Source organism: Neophocaena asiaeorientalis, unplaced genomic scaffold (assembly GCF_003031525.2).
Source record: "Neophocaena asiaeorientalis asiaeorientalis breed wild unplaced genomic scaffold, Neophocaena_asiaeorientalis_V1.1 scaffold100, whole genome shotgun sequence".
In the NCBI taxonomy this organism is placed as follows: Eukaryota; Metazoa; Chordata; class Mammalia; order Artiodactyla; family Phocoenidae; genus Neophocaena; species Neophocaena asiaeorientalis.
This window is the reverse complement of record NW_020173955.1, coordinates 3208572-3226702: the sequence shown is the minus strand read 5'-3', so window position 1 is coordinate 3226702 and position 18131 is coordinate 3208572. Positions and strand designations below refer to the sequence as shown.

At 38.2% G+C, this 18131-nt stretch overlaps 1 protein-coding gene across 4 annotated transcripts in view; it reads right to left on the bottom strand.

Moving 5' to 3' along the window:
- USP34 (ubiquitin specific peptidase 34) overlaps positions 1-18131 on the bottom strand; it is a 232622-nt gene that overhangs the window by 192186 nt on the left and 22305 nt on the right. For all 4 annotated transcript variants that reach the window (XM_024753009.1, XM_024753012.1, XM_024753013.1 and 1 more), the window contains exon 2: positions 731-818. In XM_024753009.1, the coding sequence (XP_024608777.1) occupies positions 731-818 (88 nt within the window). The remainder of the gene's footprint in view (positions 1-730; positions 819-18131) is intronic.

The following is an 18131-nucleotide window of genomic DNA, read 5'->3' as shown; positions in this document are numbered from 1 at the left end:
ACAGAAGTTAACTAATTTGTCATAATCACCTAGTACACAAGTGATGAAGCAGGACTGGAAGCCACATCTATCTGGCTCCAAGGCCATACTACTCTTAATCACTATATTCTGGAACAGCATGATATAAACGCAGAGAGTCTCTACATCCGTTGATATTCTAATGAAGCCTACAAATTACTGCCTAAAACTGTACATATCAAAATTTCATTTATGGGCTTCTCTGGTGGCTCAGTGGTTAAGAATCTGCCTGCCAATGCAGGGGACATGGGTTCAAGCCCTGGTCTGGGAAGATCCTACATGCTGCCAAGCAACTAAGCCCGTGCACCACAACTACTGAGCCTGTGCTCTAGAACCCACGAGCCACAACTACTGAGCCCGCATGCCTAGAGCCCATGCTCTGCAACAAGAGAAGCCACCGCGATGAGAAGCCCATGCACGGCAACGAAAAGTAGCCCCCACTCACCACAACTAGAGAAAACCCGCGTGCAGCAACGAAGACCCAACACAGCCAAAAATAAATAAATAAAAAATAAAATAAAATACAACTGGGAATTCCCAAGTGGTCCAGTGGTTAGGACTCCGTGCTTTCACTGCAGGGGGCACGGGTTCCTACCCTGGTCAAGGAACTAAGATTCCACAAGCCGTGTGGCATGGCCAAAAACAAAAAATAAAAATGTAAAACAAAACACAACTGACAAAGTTACTCTTCAAAATACATAAAGATGCATACCTCTGTGTCCAGGAATTGATATAAGCAAATATTTTGAGAGTATGTTCCTTTCTGAGCTGCAGTCCATCACCACCTTCTATATCGGATACTGAAAGAAAATAGAAAAAGTGACTTTTAAATTATGAACAAATAATGCCAAACCAATATTAAAGCCAATAGGGACTTCCCTGGTGGTCCAATGGTTAAGACTCCACGCTTCCACTGCAGGAGGCATGGGTTCAATCCCCGGCCAGGGAACTAAGATCCCCACGTGCCACACGGCATGGCCAAAAAAAAAAGTCAACACTTAAAAAAAAAGCTAGATTTACACATACAAATATTTCCAATAATTTTTTTTTTTTGCTTTCACTGAAGAAAATAAATCTTGGTTAATTATTGACCAATTCGATGCTAACTTTGTCTCAGAGAGCCTCAGGAATTAGAAACACTGAGTACTTCTAAAAGAAGGAATAGAAGTGGGGCTAAAAAATATTAAAGTCTTATTAAGAAGCAGTTAGACAAACCCTCATCACACACACGCACACACACACACACGATCTCTAAAAGACTATGTTTGCTCTCTGGAGACGTTGAACCAGAGAGAGCTGGGTTTTGCACAATCAGGTAGCTGAAAGCCAGGAGGTATCATACTGAAAACATTTAATCTCTCTGTACAGTCATTTCCTACTGTGTCATGTAAGCACTGCTAAGAAGCCTCATGTGATATAAAACCTTACAATAAAGAAAATGAGACTAACAATAAAACATTAGAAGCAGACTACTCAAAACCTATGAAACTTTATAACCAGAACACTGACAAAACCAATAACTAGTCTGATTTAAAATTTAAAAAAATACTAGGACAGTTAAATCTCTACTGGTATCTGCACTAACCAGTGTCAATCAATCTTCTGCAACTTTAACCCATGAGGTTCATGCTTCATCTTTTGATATGAAGGTGCCTGAGGGCATTCAATTCTAATAAAGGTCATTTCCAAAAAAAAATTAAACATCAAATATAACCACCCTCATAGCGCCATCATTTTAATGACTTGGCACCTACTTCCTTCTCCACACAGCTCTACAAAGTAGAAAACACAGGGGTCCCTGAAGGCAATAAACCAATCACTGTATGCACAAGAAGGCATTTTTGAGGAATGTCAGCTTTGTTACTGTTTTCTCATGTACCAGTAGGGTCCTCTCTTTAATCACAAGAAAGCTTGCATGAATCACTATAAAACATTAATGTGATGGGGGAAATCCCATATGAACCATTAAGATGCTCCATTATATTAATATCATCCCTCTATTTACCAACTGTGTATGTCTTAATTTTCGTTTTAAAAAAACCTCACCTTGTTCTAGATCAGACTATATACTCCATGTTGAGACTTACAGCACTCTTCCCCTACTCAGCTCCAGAAATGCTTGAAGTCCAAGTAGGAGGTTGGAAGATTTCTCTCTGATAATACTGACTAGACCAAGGCGGGTAAAAAAATTCTCTTGGGCAGAGAGAGAAGGAAAAATCACAGGGCAAGAGTATATGCCAAACAAATAGGTAACAAGGTAAACAGCACCTGAGGCGGCCCTGGAAGCCAAAGACACTAATGCCCATCAGGGAGAAGATCCCAACAACAAAACCTAGCAACCATGACGAAGTAAGATATAGTGGGGGATAAGATAAGGTAACTACTAAAAGCAAGCTCTTGGCTTGTGTGATTTCATCAAGAAGAAGAGACCACAGTACACAGTAACAGTTTTCCTTCCCCGGCCTGAAAACACAGGGAACAGAGTGGTTGCAAAGATCATATCCTTCTCTAACACAAAACGCAAATGGCATACATTCTGGGAAACGCATACGTGTGGTGAGAAACACATACCCCAGCTGAGGCCCAACTGGCAACCTAACTGCTCACCAACATAAGCTTACTATTTCATTATATCTACCCCATAACCAGAAAGGGAAGGGAAGTACATCTTATCAGAGCCAGACAAAATAGACCTCTCCAGACAGCAAACATCATACTCAATAGTGAAAGACTGAAAGTTTCTACTCTATGATCGGGATCAAGACAAAGTAGCTGCTTTCACAACTTCTATTCAACACACTACTGGAAGTTCTAGTCAGAGCAATTAGGCAAGAAGAAGAAATTGGAAAGGAAGTACTAAAATTACCTCTATTCATGGGTGGCATGATTTTATATGTAGGAACTGCTATAGTCCACACAAACACACACACACAACTGTTAGAATAAATGATTTCAGTAAAGTGACAGGACACAAAGTCAATGTACAAAAATCCACTGCATTTCTATATACTAATAATGAACAATCTGAAAAGGAAATTAAGAACACAGGCATCAAAAAGAATAAAAAACAGGAATAAACTAAACCAGGGAGGCGAAAGACTTGAAAACTGACAACTACAAAAAGTTGCTGAAAGATATCAGGTACAATAGGAACAAATCTCATACTCATGGAACATTTAACATCGTTAAATGTCAATAATGTCCGAAGTGATCTATAGAGTCAATACAATCCCTACCAAAATCCCAATGTTTTTGCAGAAATGGAAAACTCTACCCTTAAACTTGTATGGAATTTCAAGGGACCCCAAATAACCAAAACAATCTTGAAAAACAAGAACAAAGTTGGAAGACTCATTTCATGATTTCAAAACTAAGTACACAAATAAAAACCACAATGAGATATCACTTCACACACCTTAGGATGGCTGTTAAAAAAAAATCATAAAATAACAAGTATAGATGAGGATATGTAGAAACTGAAACCCTTGAGCACTGTTGGTGGAAATAATAATTGGTGCAATTACTATTGAAAAGAATACAGCAGTTCCTCAAAACATTTTAAAAAGAATTACCATATGATTCAGCAATCCCACTTTTGGGTATATATATGAAAAAAGAATTGAAAGCAGAACCTCAAAAAGATATCTGTACACCTATGTTCACAGCAGCATTATTCACAATCGGCAAGAGACATAAGTAACCCAAATGCACACAGAAAGATGAATAAACAAAAAGTGGTGTATACATAGAGAGGAATGTTATTCAGCCTTAAAAAGGAAGGAAATCCCGTCACATGCTACAAAATGAATGAACCTTGAGAACATCACGTTAAGTAAATAAGCCACAAAAAGTAAGTCACAAAAAGACAAAATACTGTATGATTCTACTTAAATGTAATATCTTGAGTAATCAAATCCATAGAAATAAAGTAGAATGGTGGTTGTCAGGGGGAGAGAGAAATGAGCTGTTTAATGGGTACAGAGTTTTAGTTTTCAAGATGAAAAAGTTCTGAAGATCTGTTGCATAACAATGTGAATATCCTTTTTTAAAAATATTTATTTATTCTGGCTGTGCTGGGTCTTAGTTGCAACACGCGGGATCTTCGTTGTGGCATGCATATGGGATCTAGTTGCCCGACCAGGGATTGAACCCGCGCCCCTGCATTGGGAGCACAGAGTCCTACCCACTGGACCACCAGGGAAGTCCCAACAATGTGAATATTCTTAACACTACTGAATTGTACACTTAAAAATGGTTAAGATGAGATAAACGAGGTCCTACTGTATAGTAGAGGGAACTGTATTCAGTATCTTGTAATAACCTATACTGAAAAAGAGTATGAAAAAGAATACATCTGTATAACTGAATCACTCTGTGTACACCAGGAACAACACTGTAAATGAACTATACTTCAAGTAATTTTAAAAGTTGGTGAAGATGAGAAAATTTGTTGTGTTTTTTACAATTTTAAGAATGTTTAATTAATTTTAAAAAAGGGAGATAGAGTACCCCACACTGCAGTTTAAAAGAAGCCACTGATCTTTACAAATCAAAGGTCCATTAAAGTCCACAGTATAATATTTATAAGCAAATAAAGGAAGTAGGGAGGAAGGCAAGTTCAAGAAATCTTTCCACCTATTTCCTATAGAAGAGGAACTGTAATTCCAACTCTAAAGGGCCAACCACCTGGACTGGGAAAAGAGCAAGGCGGAGGAATTGTCACATAGATCTAAAGAATACCAAATACAGCCCAAGAGAAGATTTCCAAGTGGAATTGGAAACATTAAGGCTGGGTAATACCTGGGTGCCAGAGATGCCATTCCCCAAAAGCAAGGAAAGGAAATTCAGTAACTGAAAGAAATGTACCCAACTGACACAATGCGTGAGGTAGAAGGGTGTAAATAGGGTGAAAAGTAAATGGTTCTTATCACTTAAATTTAAAAAGAAGAAAATGCTCATAAAAACTTCAAGATCAGAAATGAACGGTATGATAGTATGATGGCAAGCATCACCCCAAAAGGAAACATGAGAGGACAGGAGGCATAACCCAGGAATCTACTGAGAAACCATTAGTAGTCATGATCCGGATCTTACCCCAAGTAAAGGGTAAGTATTCTCATATACAATCTCACAACTCATCAGATGAAAAAATTCATGACCGCTCACCAAGCCAAAGGTGCTGAACACAACCTCACATAACTTCTTATCAGCAAAGTCCCAAAAGAACAGGAATTACAAGAACCTGGGCCCTATCCAGAACCCTGGCCAGCACCAAGGTTAGCCACTGAGACCCACCTAGGTGGGTAAAATGGCTAACGTAAGTACAAACAGCTCCAGGGGCCCAGTACTAGCCAGCACTCCTAGCCTGAGTTGTTCCTTGGGTATACAGAAATTACGAGACTAATGCTTGATTTTAAAACTTATTAATACACATTCACCAATCTTCTGACACAGGGCCTTATCTTAGGGTTTCAGTCCACTGACTAGAGTTCTGCATCGTATATTTCAAAAGAAACAAAAGCAGTGCATTGGCTATCATTTCCATTCCAGCATTCTATTACAGTAATTTAAACACTTACTCAAGTTGCAGAGCAATCTAAACACAGAACACTTTCTAGACTTTTTAAAAACTTCCCAATCTGTTTGAACAATACCTAGTTCAAGAGAACTTTTTTTAAACAACTCAGCATCAATTCTTTGCAACTTTTTTTTTTTTTAACCTAATAAGCAGGACATGGAAACACAATCTTGGAAAGGACTAAGGAAAGTTCCCTAAAAGAAATAACAACTAACTGAAAGACAGAAGTTAGTAAAAAGGGAAGCAAGAAGGACAGCAGGAAAGGAATAGGAAGGAGTGAGTGATGACAAAGAAGCCCACAGGGGATGGAATCCTAGTCAGAAGGATCATCATGTGCAAAAGAAGAATTAAGAGAGAGAAACATAGCGTACTAGATAACTGCTAAATAGGAGAATGGGAAAACAAAATAAAGCTGTTGAAGCAGCTAATATATCTAAGGCTTGATTCACTAAATTATGTAACAAGATGCTGTCAGAAAATTCTATCAACATTGATAAATCATGAATACTTTAAGACCTGTTGTCTTGAAAGTAAAATGTTAAATGATCTACTTGACCTAGAGTTACAAACACATTTAAAAGACTATTCAAAGGGACAATTAAATGAATATAAGCCAATTAAAGAAAGGTACTACATGGTTACGAACTTGGATGAACTACTGCCAGACAAATTTCACCTTTTAATACCGTAAGTATATTATTCTTTTGCATATATTAGAAATTTGTCATAGAAAGTTTTAGTAAAAGCTTCAAAGAAAAAAAAGACTACATAGAGTAACAATAATACAGATTCTGAGAGGCAGACTTCTGACTGAAAGAATAGAATAAAATCTTCAAAACATTAAAATGGCCAATCTAGAATTTTACACCCAAGTAAACCTCAACCTAGAATTTGATACCCAGGGTAGACCTCAAGAGGAAGGGTGAAATAAAACTTTGGACAAATGGATATGCTTATCATTGATAAGCCATGAATAGAAAATCAAATTTTAAAAAGATTACGAGGTTCCTCAAAAGAAAAAAAAAGAAAAAGGCAAAGAATCTAAGAGCAAGAAGAAAGAAAAATATGGTAAAGAAAGAAATAAATACATGGGTAAACCTAAATAAGCAAACTGACAAAATATTAACAAAATAAAATACTTATTACAGTTATTTCTCAACTTACAATGGAATTACATCCCGATAAACTCATTTTAAGTTGAAAATACCATAAATTGTGAAAATGCATTTATTACACCTAACCTACCAAACATCACAGCTTAGCCTAGCCTACCTTAAATACACTCAGAACACTTCCATCAGCCTACAGCTGGATAAAATCATCTAACACGAAGCCTATTTTATAGTAAAGTGTTGAATATCTAATGCAATTAATTAAATACTGTACTTAAAGGGAAAAACAGAATGGACCTATGGGTACAGAATGGCTAAGTGTATCAGCTGTTTACCCTCGTGACTGCAAAGTTGACTGAAAGCAAGGCTGACTGAGAGCTACAGCTTACTGTTGCTGTCCATCCTTAAGCCAAGAGTATCATACCCATATCGCTAGCCCAGGAAAAGACCAAAATTCAAAGTACAGTTTCCAGTGCATGTATATCACTTTCTCACCATCAGAAAGTTGAAAAGTTGTAAGCCAAACCGTCATAAGTCAGGTGCTGTCTGTAGTCTGGGTGTCTTTAAAGCCAACTGAAACACTAGATAACAGCATAGAAGATGGCAGAAACAAAGACTGGCATTCTTAAAGTGTTCTAAATTGATACGTCTGAGCATATAAAAAGTTCAATTAGAGATAAAAACAACGAAAAAGCAAACTTCAAAGGAACTACAAGCCAGGAAAAGTCTTTACGAAAGAGTAATTTCTGAGTTCAAAAAACAGATTGGAAAAGAAAAACTGAAGAAAAAAGGGATTAAAAAAAGAAAAAATGATACTCATGGGGTTCAAACATACCACTGAAACACCATTATTTTTCTTACCAGGTTTGCAAAGAGTTTAAATAATACCTAGTCTTGATAAACTCAAGAGAAAACAAGTGCTTTCATACATCAGTAAAAACAATTTGACAATATTTATCAAAATCAAAAATGCACTGGGCTTCCCTGGTGGCACAGTGGTTAAGAATCCGCCTGCCAATGCAAGGGACATGGGTTCGAGCCCTGGTCCAGGAAGATCCAACATGCCGTGGAGCAACTAAGCCCGTGCGTCACAACTACTGAGCCTGCACTCTAGAGCCCACGAGCCACAATTACTGAGCCTGTGTGCCACAACCACTGAAGCCCATGCACCTAGAGCCCGTGCCCCACAACAAGAAAAGCCACCGCAATGCAAAGCCCACGCACAGCAATGAAGAGTAGCCCCCGCTCGCCGCAACTAGAGAAAGCCTGGGTGCAGCAACGAAGACCCAACATAGTCAAAAACAAACAAATAAATAAATAAATAAAAGAATGCACTGATAACTCTAATTATTTTAAGCATCATTTTCTACACATTTTTTCTCATCCAAAATAACACTCATTGATATTCAACTTAGCATTGTTCTTAATACCAGAAGACTGGAAATAACCTAAATGCCTATCAATAGAAAACAAGTTAAATTCATCCTGACAATGGAAAACTATGCATCAGAAAAAAAAAAGTGGAGGGAAATGCTCTTTATAAACTAATATGAAATAACCCCCCAAAAGTTAGGTGAATAAAGGCAAAAACATTATTTTTAATTACATAATTTTATAATGATCCTCAAAATAAGGACCAATTACCAATCAAATGTTAAAATTTTAAAGAACTCACTGTTTGAAAACTGGTAAATAAAGGGGGAAAATGAGACAGTTACCCTGCCTTCCTGTACTAATGGTAATTCAAAGTAACTAAATGGGTAATAAAAGGAAGTTTCTCCTTATAGCAACAGACCAGCTGATGAAGAAAAATGATAGGATTAGAATATCACCATTTTGCAACTACAAATGAAATAAAAGATCTAGGCAATGGTTGCTGGCATTACAAAAAAAGCAACAACATGACATTCTTTGCCCTCTGATGGAAGAATACAACACATTCTATAAAAGTCTTGCCAAGAAATTTAATCGAAATCTGATCAAGCCTCTAAATCTAATAATCAAATTACAGAAATAGAGGAGACAGAAAAACATGTTCAATAATCCCACAAGGATACAATAAGCAACATCCAAAACAAAAAACCTTTATGGGCTAAATAATCCATGGAATCAGTAGTTTCTTCAACAGATAAATAGCAACAACAAAAAAGGATAAGAATTATGTATTTTAAAAAAAAACAACACATGTCAGTGACTATAAACAGCAGGGCAGCCAGAATCTATAAAATTAGTCCAGGCAGATAACCAACCAAGCAAAACAAAACAAACAAAAACAAAAAGCAAAATAAACAAAACAAATTATTCAAGCAGCCTCAAACTAGAAACAAATCACCTGTCCAAAGAGTGGACTGATTTAAAAAAAATTATAGTTTTCTATTCAACTGTAAAAAGCAGCAGACTTCTAATACGCTAATAAGCAACACAGATAACTTATAGTGATATACTAAATGAAAAAAATGTCAGATACACATAGCACATAAAGTTTATTTCCATTTTAATAAAGTTATACAAAAAAAAATCTAAGCTTTGGTCATATAAAGTACATCAGCAGAGAGCGATGTCATCAAAATAACAAAATATAAGTTTTCTACCATCTTCCTCCCAAAGAACACTGATGCTGACAATCACCATGGACAACAGTGCCTTTGTGGAAGTCTGGGAGTACAGCAGAGAATTTCCGAAGCAAAAAATAAAATAAAATAAAATCCAAGACTGGACACACTGAAGAGAGTAAGAGGAACAGTTTCACTTTACCTGTGACATCCTTCTCCCAAGGCAGCACAGCACAGTGCCAAGAAAGAATCCTGTCTGAGGATGCCCCCAACCCCACATAAGAACCCCCAACTCTCCATGTACCTCACTCACACACACTCCCACCCTGTGGCTGGCTCCTTGTCTGCACCCCTAAGGGCAGCAAAAGCAAACCTTCACAGACAATTAACAGCATGTGCAAAAAGCTGTCCAGACCCTGCAGAAGTGGGAGAAAGTACACAAACTTGAGAATTCAGCACTGCTGTAGGAAAAGCACATGAGAGACTGTCAGCACTCAATCTGGCTTTGTATGATCAGGAGACAGCAACAATCTTAGAATTACCTTCCAAAACAGAACAAGAAATGAGGAGCAGATATATCCGTTAAAAAAGGTCTGAGATGGGGCTTCCCTGGTGGTGCAGTGGTTGAGAGTCTGCCTGCCGATGCAGAGGACACGGGTTCGTGAGCTAGTCCGGGAAGATCCCACATGCCGTGGAGCAGCTGGGACCGTGAGCCACAGCCGCTGAGCCTGTGCGTCCGTGCGTCCGGAGCCTGTGCTCCACAACGGGAGAGGCCACAGCAGTGAGAGGCCCGCGTACCGCAAATGAAAAAAAAAAGGTCTGAGATGGACTTCCCTGGTGGCGCAGAGGTTAAGAATCCACCTGTCAATGCAGGGGACATGGGTTCAGGCCCTGGTCTGGGAAGATTCCACATGCTGCGGAGCAACTAAGCCTGTGCGCCACAACTACTGAGCCTGCACTCTAGAGCCCATGTGCCACAAATAATGAGCCCATGTGCCGTAACTACTGAAGCCTGCGCGCCTAGAGCCCGTGCTCTGCAACAAGAGAAGCCACCACAATGAGAAGCCCACACACTGCAATGAAGAATAGTCCCTGCTCGCTGTAATTAGAGAAAGCTCAAGCGCAGCAATGAAGACTCAACGCAATCAATCAATCAATCAATCAAGGTCTGAGAAACACTCAGAATCCATTCATTCGTTCCTTTATTTATTTATGCCTGCATTGGGTCTTCATTGCTGCGCGCAGGCTTTCTTTAGTTGCGTCGAGTGGGGGCTACTCTTTGTTGCAGTGCGCGGGCTTCTCATTGCGGCAACTTCTCTTGTTGTGGGACACGGGCTCTAGGCACGTGGGCTTCAGTAGTTGCGGCACGTGGGCTCTAGAGCGCAGGCTCAGTAGTTGTGGCACACGGCCTTAGTTACTCCACGGCATGTGGGATCTTCCTGGACCAGGGCTCGAACCTGTGTGTCCCCTGCACTGGCAGGTGGATTCTTAACCACTGCGCCACCAGGGAAGCCCTAGGCTCAGAATTCTTAACAGGGCTATCAGAAGATATGTCTCTCCCAAAGCCAGTCAGTAAAAACTGGAGGAGATGACTGCTTCTCCACATGCAAAAACAGCAATTCAAGACATCATGGAACATGAAAAATCAAGGTGACATTAAACCACTAAGGGAACACAATAATTTTCAAGTAACCAATTCCAAGAAAATGGAGATCTGCAATTTGTCCAATAAATAATTCAAAGAAGTTGTTTTAAGGAAGACCAGTGAGCTACAAGAAAATACAAAAAAACCATTCAATGAAATCAGAAAAATACACAAAATGAGAAGCCAAAAATAAAATAAATTAAATAAATTTTTTAAAAAATACAGGATCCAACTAGATGTGGCATGAAAGAGACTCACTACAACTTTAAGGACACACACAGATTCAAAGTGAAGGGATGGAAAAATATATTCCATGCAAATGGAAACAAAAAGAAAGAAGGAATAGCTGCATTTATACCACACAAAATACACTTTAAGCCTAAGTCTGTAACAGAAGACAAAGAAGGTCATTTTATGATGATGAAGAGGTGAATTTATCAAGAGAATACAAAAACAGCAAATATATATGCACCCATCAGAGTATCTAAATATATTAAGCACATACTAACAGATCCAAAGAGAGAAATAATACAAAAATAGTAAGAAACTTCAATATCCCACTTTCAACAATGGATAGATCAGACAGAAGATCAACAAGGAAACAATGAACTTGAACTATACTTTACAACAAATGAGCCTAGCAGACATACGTAGAACATTCCATCCAACAGCAGAACACATTCTCCTCAAGCACATATGGAACATCCTCCAGGTCATATGTTAGGTCAAAAAAGAAGTCTTAGCAAATTTAAGAAGATAGAAATCATACCAATTATCTTTTCAAGCCACAGTGGTATAAAATAGAGATGAGAAACAGGAGGAAAGCTGGAAAATTCACAAATACGTGGATATTAAACAACATACGGGGACTTCCCTGGTGGTCCAGTGGCTAATACTCCACGCTTCCAATGCAGGGGGCCCAGGTTTGATCCTTGGTCAGGGAACTAGATCCCACATGCCACAACTAAGAGTTTGCATGCCGCAACTAAAGATCCCGCGTGCCACAACTAAAAAGATCCCACATGCTGCAACTTAAAAAAAAAAAAAGGAGCCCACACGCCACAACTAAAGATCCTGCGTGCTGTGACCAAGATTTGGCACAGCCAAATAAATAAATATTTTTAAGAAATAAAATATACAACATATGTATGTACAACCAATGAGTCAAAGTAGTCAAAAGGGAAATCAAAAAATATCTTGAGACAAAAGTGGAAATGCAACATACCAAAACTTAGGGAATGCAGCAAATGTAGTTCTAAGAGGGAAACTTACAGAGATAAATGTTATGTTAAGGGAGGAAAAAAAACCCTCAAATAAACTACCTAACTTTACACCTCAAGAAACTAGAAAAAGAACAAACTAAGCCCAGAAAAAGAACAAACTAAGCCCAAAGTTAGCTGAAGGAAGAAAATAACAAACATCAGAACAGAAATAAAGGAAATAGAAACTTGAAAAACAGGAAAAAAATCCATGAAACTAAAAGCTAGTTCTTTGAGAAGATTAAAAAAGAAGGACAAATCCTTAGCTAGACTAAGAAAAGAAGAGAAAGCACTCAAAATCAGAAATGACAGAGGAGACAACTGAGGTATCACAACTGATGGATCTTAAGAGACTACTATAAACAATTATAAGCCAACAAATTAGACAACCTAGAAAAATGGATAAATATCTAGAAACATACAACCTACAAAGACTGAACCATGAAGAAATAGAAAATGTGAACAGACCAATAATGAGTAAGGGAATTGAATTAGTAATCAAAACCTCCCAACAAAGAAAAGCCAAGGACCAGATGGTTTCACAGGTGAATTCTACCAAACATTTAAAGAATAATTAACACCAATCCTTTTCAAATCCTTAAAAAAAAACTGAAGAGGAAGAACACTCCCGAACTCATTTTACAGTGAAAGCCAGCATTACCCTGATACCAAAGCCCAATGAGGATACAAGAAAAGAAAATTATGGGTCAATATTCCTGATGAACATACATGTAAAAATTCTTCAACAAAATACCAGCAAACCAACTTCAACAGCACATTAAAAGCATTATACACCATCATCAAGTGGGATTCATACCTGAGATGAGTATCATGTTTGTAGATGACATGATCTCATATATAAAAAAATACTAAAGACTCCACCAAAAACAAACAAAAAACTAAATAAACAAATCCAGTAAAGTTGCAGAATACAATATCAATATAATCAGTTACATTTCAATACACTAACAATGAACTACCTGAAAAAGAAAGAAAACAATCCCATTTACAATAGCATCAAAAATAAATACTTAGAAGTAAACTTAGGCAAGAAGGTGAAAACTACAAGAAAATGATGAAGGAAATGAAAGAAGACACAAATAAATGGAAAGATATCCTATGTTCACAAAGCAGAAGAATTAATATTGTTAAAATGTCCATACTACCCAAAACCATTTAAAAGTTCAATGACATCCCTCAAACTTTCAGTGGCATTTTTCAAGGAAAAAGAAATTAAAAAATCCTAAAATTCACATGAAACAACAAGACTCCGAATAGTCAGAGCAAACCTAAGAAAGAACAAAGCTAGAGGCATTACACTTCCTGATTTCAAATTATATTACAAAATTATGATAATTAAAAAAAAAATTATGATAAAACAGTACTGGAATAAAAAGAGACACACAGACCAACGGAACAGAATGAAAAGGTCAGAAATAAACTCATGCGTAAATGGTTGACTAATATTTGGCAAGTGAGCCAAGAATATTCAACGGGGAAAGAACAGTCTTCAATACACCGTGTTGGGAAAACTGAATAGCTACACACAACAGAGTGAAACTGGATCCTTATCTTACACCATACACAAAAACTAACTTAAAATGGATTAAAGACTCAAATATAAGACCTAAAACCAAAAACAGAGAGGAAAAGTTACTTTACAGTGGTCTTGGTAACAAATTTTTGGCTATCACAACCAAAAGCACAAGCAACAACAACAAAATAAACAAGTAGGACTACATCAAACTAAGAAGCTTCTGCACAGCAAAAGAAACAATCAACCTACAGAATGGGAGAAAATACTTGCAAACCATTTATCTTATAAACAGTTAATACCTAGAATATATAAAGGAGACTTCCCTGGCAGTCCAGTGGTTAAGACTTCGCCTTCCAATGCAGGGGGTGCAGGTTCGATCCCTGGTCGGGGAGCTAAGATCCCACATGCCTCACAGCCAAAAAACCAAAACATAAAAAACAGAAGCAATACTGTAACAAAATCAATGAAGACTTTAAAAATGGTCCACATCAAAAAAATCTTTAAAAATAATTAAAAAATTAATAAATATATATAAGAAACTCATACAACTCAATAGCAAAAAAAATCAAATAACCAATTAAAAAACGGCAAATGACCCGAATAGACAGTCTTCCAAAGACAACATACAAATAGCCAACAGGAACATAAAAGATGTTCAACACCACAAATCATCAGGGAAATGCAAATCAACTACAATGAGCTATCACCTCACATCTGTTAGAATGGCCATCATCAAAAAGACAAATGATGGGCTTCCCTGGGGGCGCAGCAGTTGGGAGTCCGCCTGCCGATGCAGGGGACACGGGTTCGTGCCCCGGTCCGGGAAGGTCCCACATGCCGCGGAGCGGCTAGGCCCATGAGCCATGGCCGCTGAGCCTGCGCGTCCGGAGCCTGTGCTCCACAACGGGAGAGGCCACAACAGTGAGAGGCCCACATACCAGAAAAAAAAAAAAAAAAAAGACAAATGATAACAAGTGTTTTTGATGATTTGGAGAAAACGGAACCCTGGTGGACTGTAAGTGGGAATGTAAATTGGTACAGCCACAGTGTAAAACAGTATGGAGGTTCCTCAAAAAATGCAAAAATAGAACATGATCTAGCAATCCCACTTATGGGTACATATCCAAAGGAAATGGATTACTATCTCAAAGAGATAGTAATTCCCCCATGTTCAATGCAGCATTATTCACAACAAAAAGCCAAGAAATGGAAGCAACCTACATGTCCACTGATGGATGAATGGATAAGGAAGCTGTGGTACATATATATAACGGAATAAATTCAGGCATCTGTGACAACATGGATGGACCTTCAAGGCATTATGCTGAGTGAAGTAAGTCGGAGAAAGACAAACATTATATAGTCTCACTTATACATGAAATCTTAAAAAGCTGAACTCACAGAAAAAGAGAGTAGAATGGCGGTTGCCAGGAGAGTGGGGGGTGGAAGAAATGGGACAATGTTGGTCAAAGGGTACAAACTTCTAGTTACAAGATGAATAAGTTTGGGAATTCCCTGGCAGTCCAGTGGTTAGGACTCCATGGTTTCACTGCCAAGGGTGCAGGTTCAATCCCTGGTCGGGGAGCTAAGATCCCGCAAGCTGTGCAGCGGGGAAGAAAAAAAAAAAAAAGAATCAGCAACTACAAAAGACTTTATCTGAACCTTGATTCAAATTTTAAAGGAAAAATTAAATAAAACTTTTAAAAATTTAGACTGAGGGAAATCTGACCACTAGATGTTTTGTATTACATTACTCTTAATTTTTCAGTTGTAATGATGATATTGTGGTTATGTATTTTTAAAGTATTTGTCTTTTAGAGAACTATACTGAAATGTATACAGGTAACATATAATACTTGGATTTGCTTGAAAATCATACAGTGGGTGGGGGAAAGGGAATGAGTAGAATACAAATGAAACAAAACTGTCTATGAGCTAGTAATTATTGATTGAGTGACAGATTCATAAATATCATTGCTATGAACCTTCCTACTTCTACACATGACTAAGTTTTTCTATAACAAAGTTAAAAAAAATTTATCAAGCATACCAAAAAACAAGACCATAAACCACATAATCAAAACAGAGGAGGGGAAAAGAAAGTAAGAAAAAAATTAGTTATCAGACCTGAACTTTATAACAGTAATATGTTCAACATAGTAGATGTAAGAGCAAACTTCTGAAAACTATTAAGAGAATCAAAAGCTTTACAATGAAAATACACAATAACTGGAATTAAGATCTCAATACATGGCTTTAACACTAGATTACATACAATTTAAGGAAGGGAGGTCAAAAATAAATATCTAGACTGAAGTACAGACACACAAAAGACAAAAAGATGGAAAATACAGAAGAGCAAAAGAGAGAAGGAAGATGATGAAAAACATATAGCATTTATGTAACTGGAATTCCAAAAAGTGATGAAATCATGAAGCAGGACATATACTTGAAGAAACAATGGCTACAAAACTAACTTTTTAAAGCTCAAACCAGATTCAAGAATGAATCGTTCGCAAATAAATACAAAAAGAGACGTAGACACATCACAGTAAAACTGAAGACCTAAGACAATAAGAAAATCTTAAAATCAGACAGATGAAGAAAAAACTTACCTTTAAAGAAGCAATAGTAAAACTGATGGCTGAATTCTCAGTGTAAACTATTTAAGCCAAAAAAAATTTTTAATGGAATGACTTATTGAAAGAAGCAACAGCACCCACAAATCTGTAACTCAATACCCTATTTTAAGTGTTTGTTGTCTGAAAATATATTTTATCTTCATTTTAAAAGACAAGCAAATATGGGAAAGATCATCCACAGGAGAACCACACTAAAGGAAATTCTAAAAGAAAAATGATCCCAGATGAAACCCAGAGATGCAAAAGAAAATGAACAGCAACAGAAAGGATAAAAGTGGGTAAATCTAAATGAATACTGACTTGACAATAACGTCTTACTGAACTTTAAAAATATAAGTAATTGGGCTTCCCTGGTGGCGCAGTGGTTGAGAGTCCGCCTGCCGATGCAGGGGACACAGGTTCGTGCCCCTGTCTGGGAAGATCCCACATGCCACGGAGCGGCTGGGCCCGTGAGCCATGGCCGCTGAGCCTGCGTGTCCGGAGCCTGTGCTCCACAACGGGAGAGGCCACAACAGTGAGAGGCCCACGTACCGCAAAAAACAAAAAATATATACATATAAGTAATTAAAATACACTACAACAATAGTATAAAAGGCAGGAACAGAATAAACGGAATTAACGTATTCTAAGGCCTTGCTACTCAAAGTGTGTACTAAAGACCAACAACATCAGCATCATGTGGAAGTTTTCTTAGAATGAAGACTCTCAGGCAAAATTCCAGACTGCTTGAATTAATCTGCCTTTTTAAGAAAATCCCCAGGTGATCATATGTACATTAAAGTTCCAGAGGCATCATTCTAAAGTATGGAAGGTAGAACAAATACTAAAATAAATTCCAGTGTGAAAAATTCATAGTTAAGCAAGATTTACGTAAAGAAGCAAGCAAAAAAAAAAATATGAGTACAAGATGAAGGACTCAGTTTTACTTCTGTTCAATTTGAGGATGAAGGATACTTAACTAAAAATGTCTAGGGGGCTCCCCTGGTGGCGCAGTGGTTGAGAGTCCGCCTGCCGATGCAGGGGACACGGGTTCGTGCCCCGGTCCGGGAGGATCCCACATGCCGCGGAGCAGCTGGGCCCGTGGGCCATGGCCGCTGAGCCTGTGCGTCCGGAGCCTGTGCTCCGCAACGGGAGAGGCCACAACAGTGACAGGCCAGCGTACCGCAAAAAAAAAAAAAAAAAAAAAGTCTAGAACTAAGTTAAGGATATTGGTCTGACACTTGGAAAATCAGTCAGTGCTAGAAATATACTCTGAAAGATAATGAAGTCATGGCAGTAGACTGAATCCTTACTTCAACCTCTTCATAATATACACAGCAAAGGACTAATAAACCCTGAGTAATCTCCATACCGAAGAGATTGGAGTAACAAAACCCTGAATAAGGAAGGGGAAAATTTTAAGATTATGCAGCCCAGCAGTTCTCAAACTTTGTTTTCAGGGCTCCTTCACATGCTTAAAAACTGAAAACTTGGGGCTTCCCTGGTAGCGCAATGGTTGAGAGTCCGCCTGCCAATGAAGGGGACACGGGTTCATGCCCTGGTCCAGGAGGATCCCACATGCCGCGGAGCGGCTGGGCCCGTGAGCCATGGCCGCTGAGCCATGGCCGCTGAGCCTGCGCGTCCGGAGCCTGTGCTCCGCAACGGGAGAGGCCACAACAGTGAGAGGCCCGCGTACCGCAAAAACAAACAAGCAAACAAAAAAACTGAAAACTTTAAAGAACTTATGTTTAGGTGATTTATATTTATCAATATTTACTGTGTTTTGAATTAAAATTTAGGAATATTTAT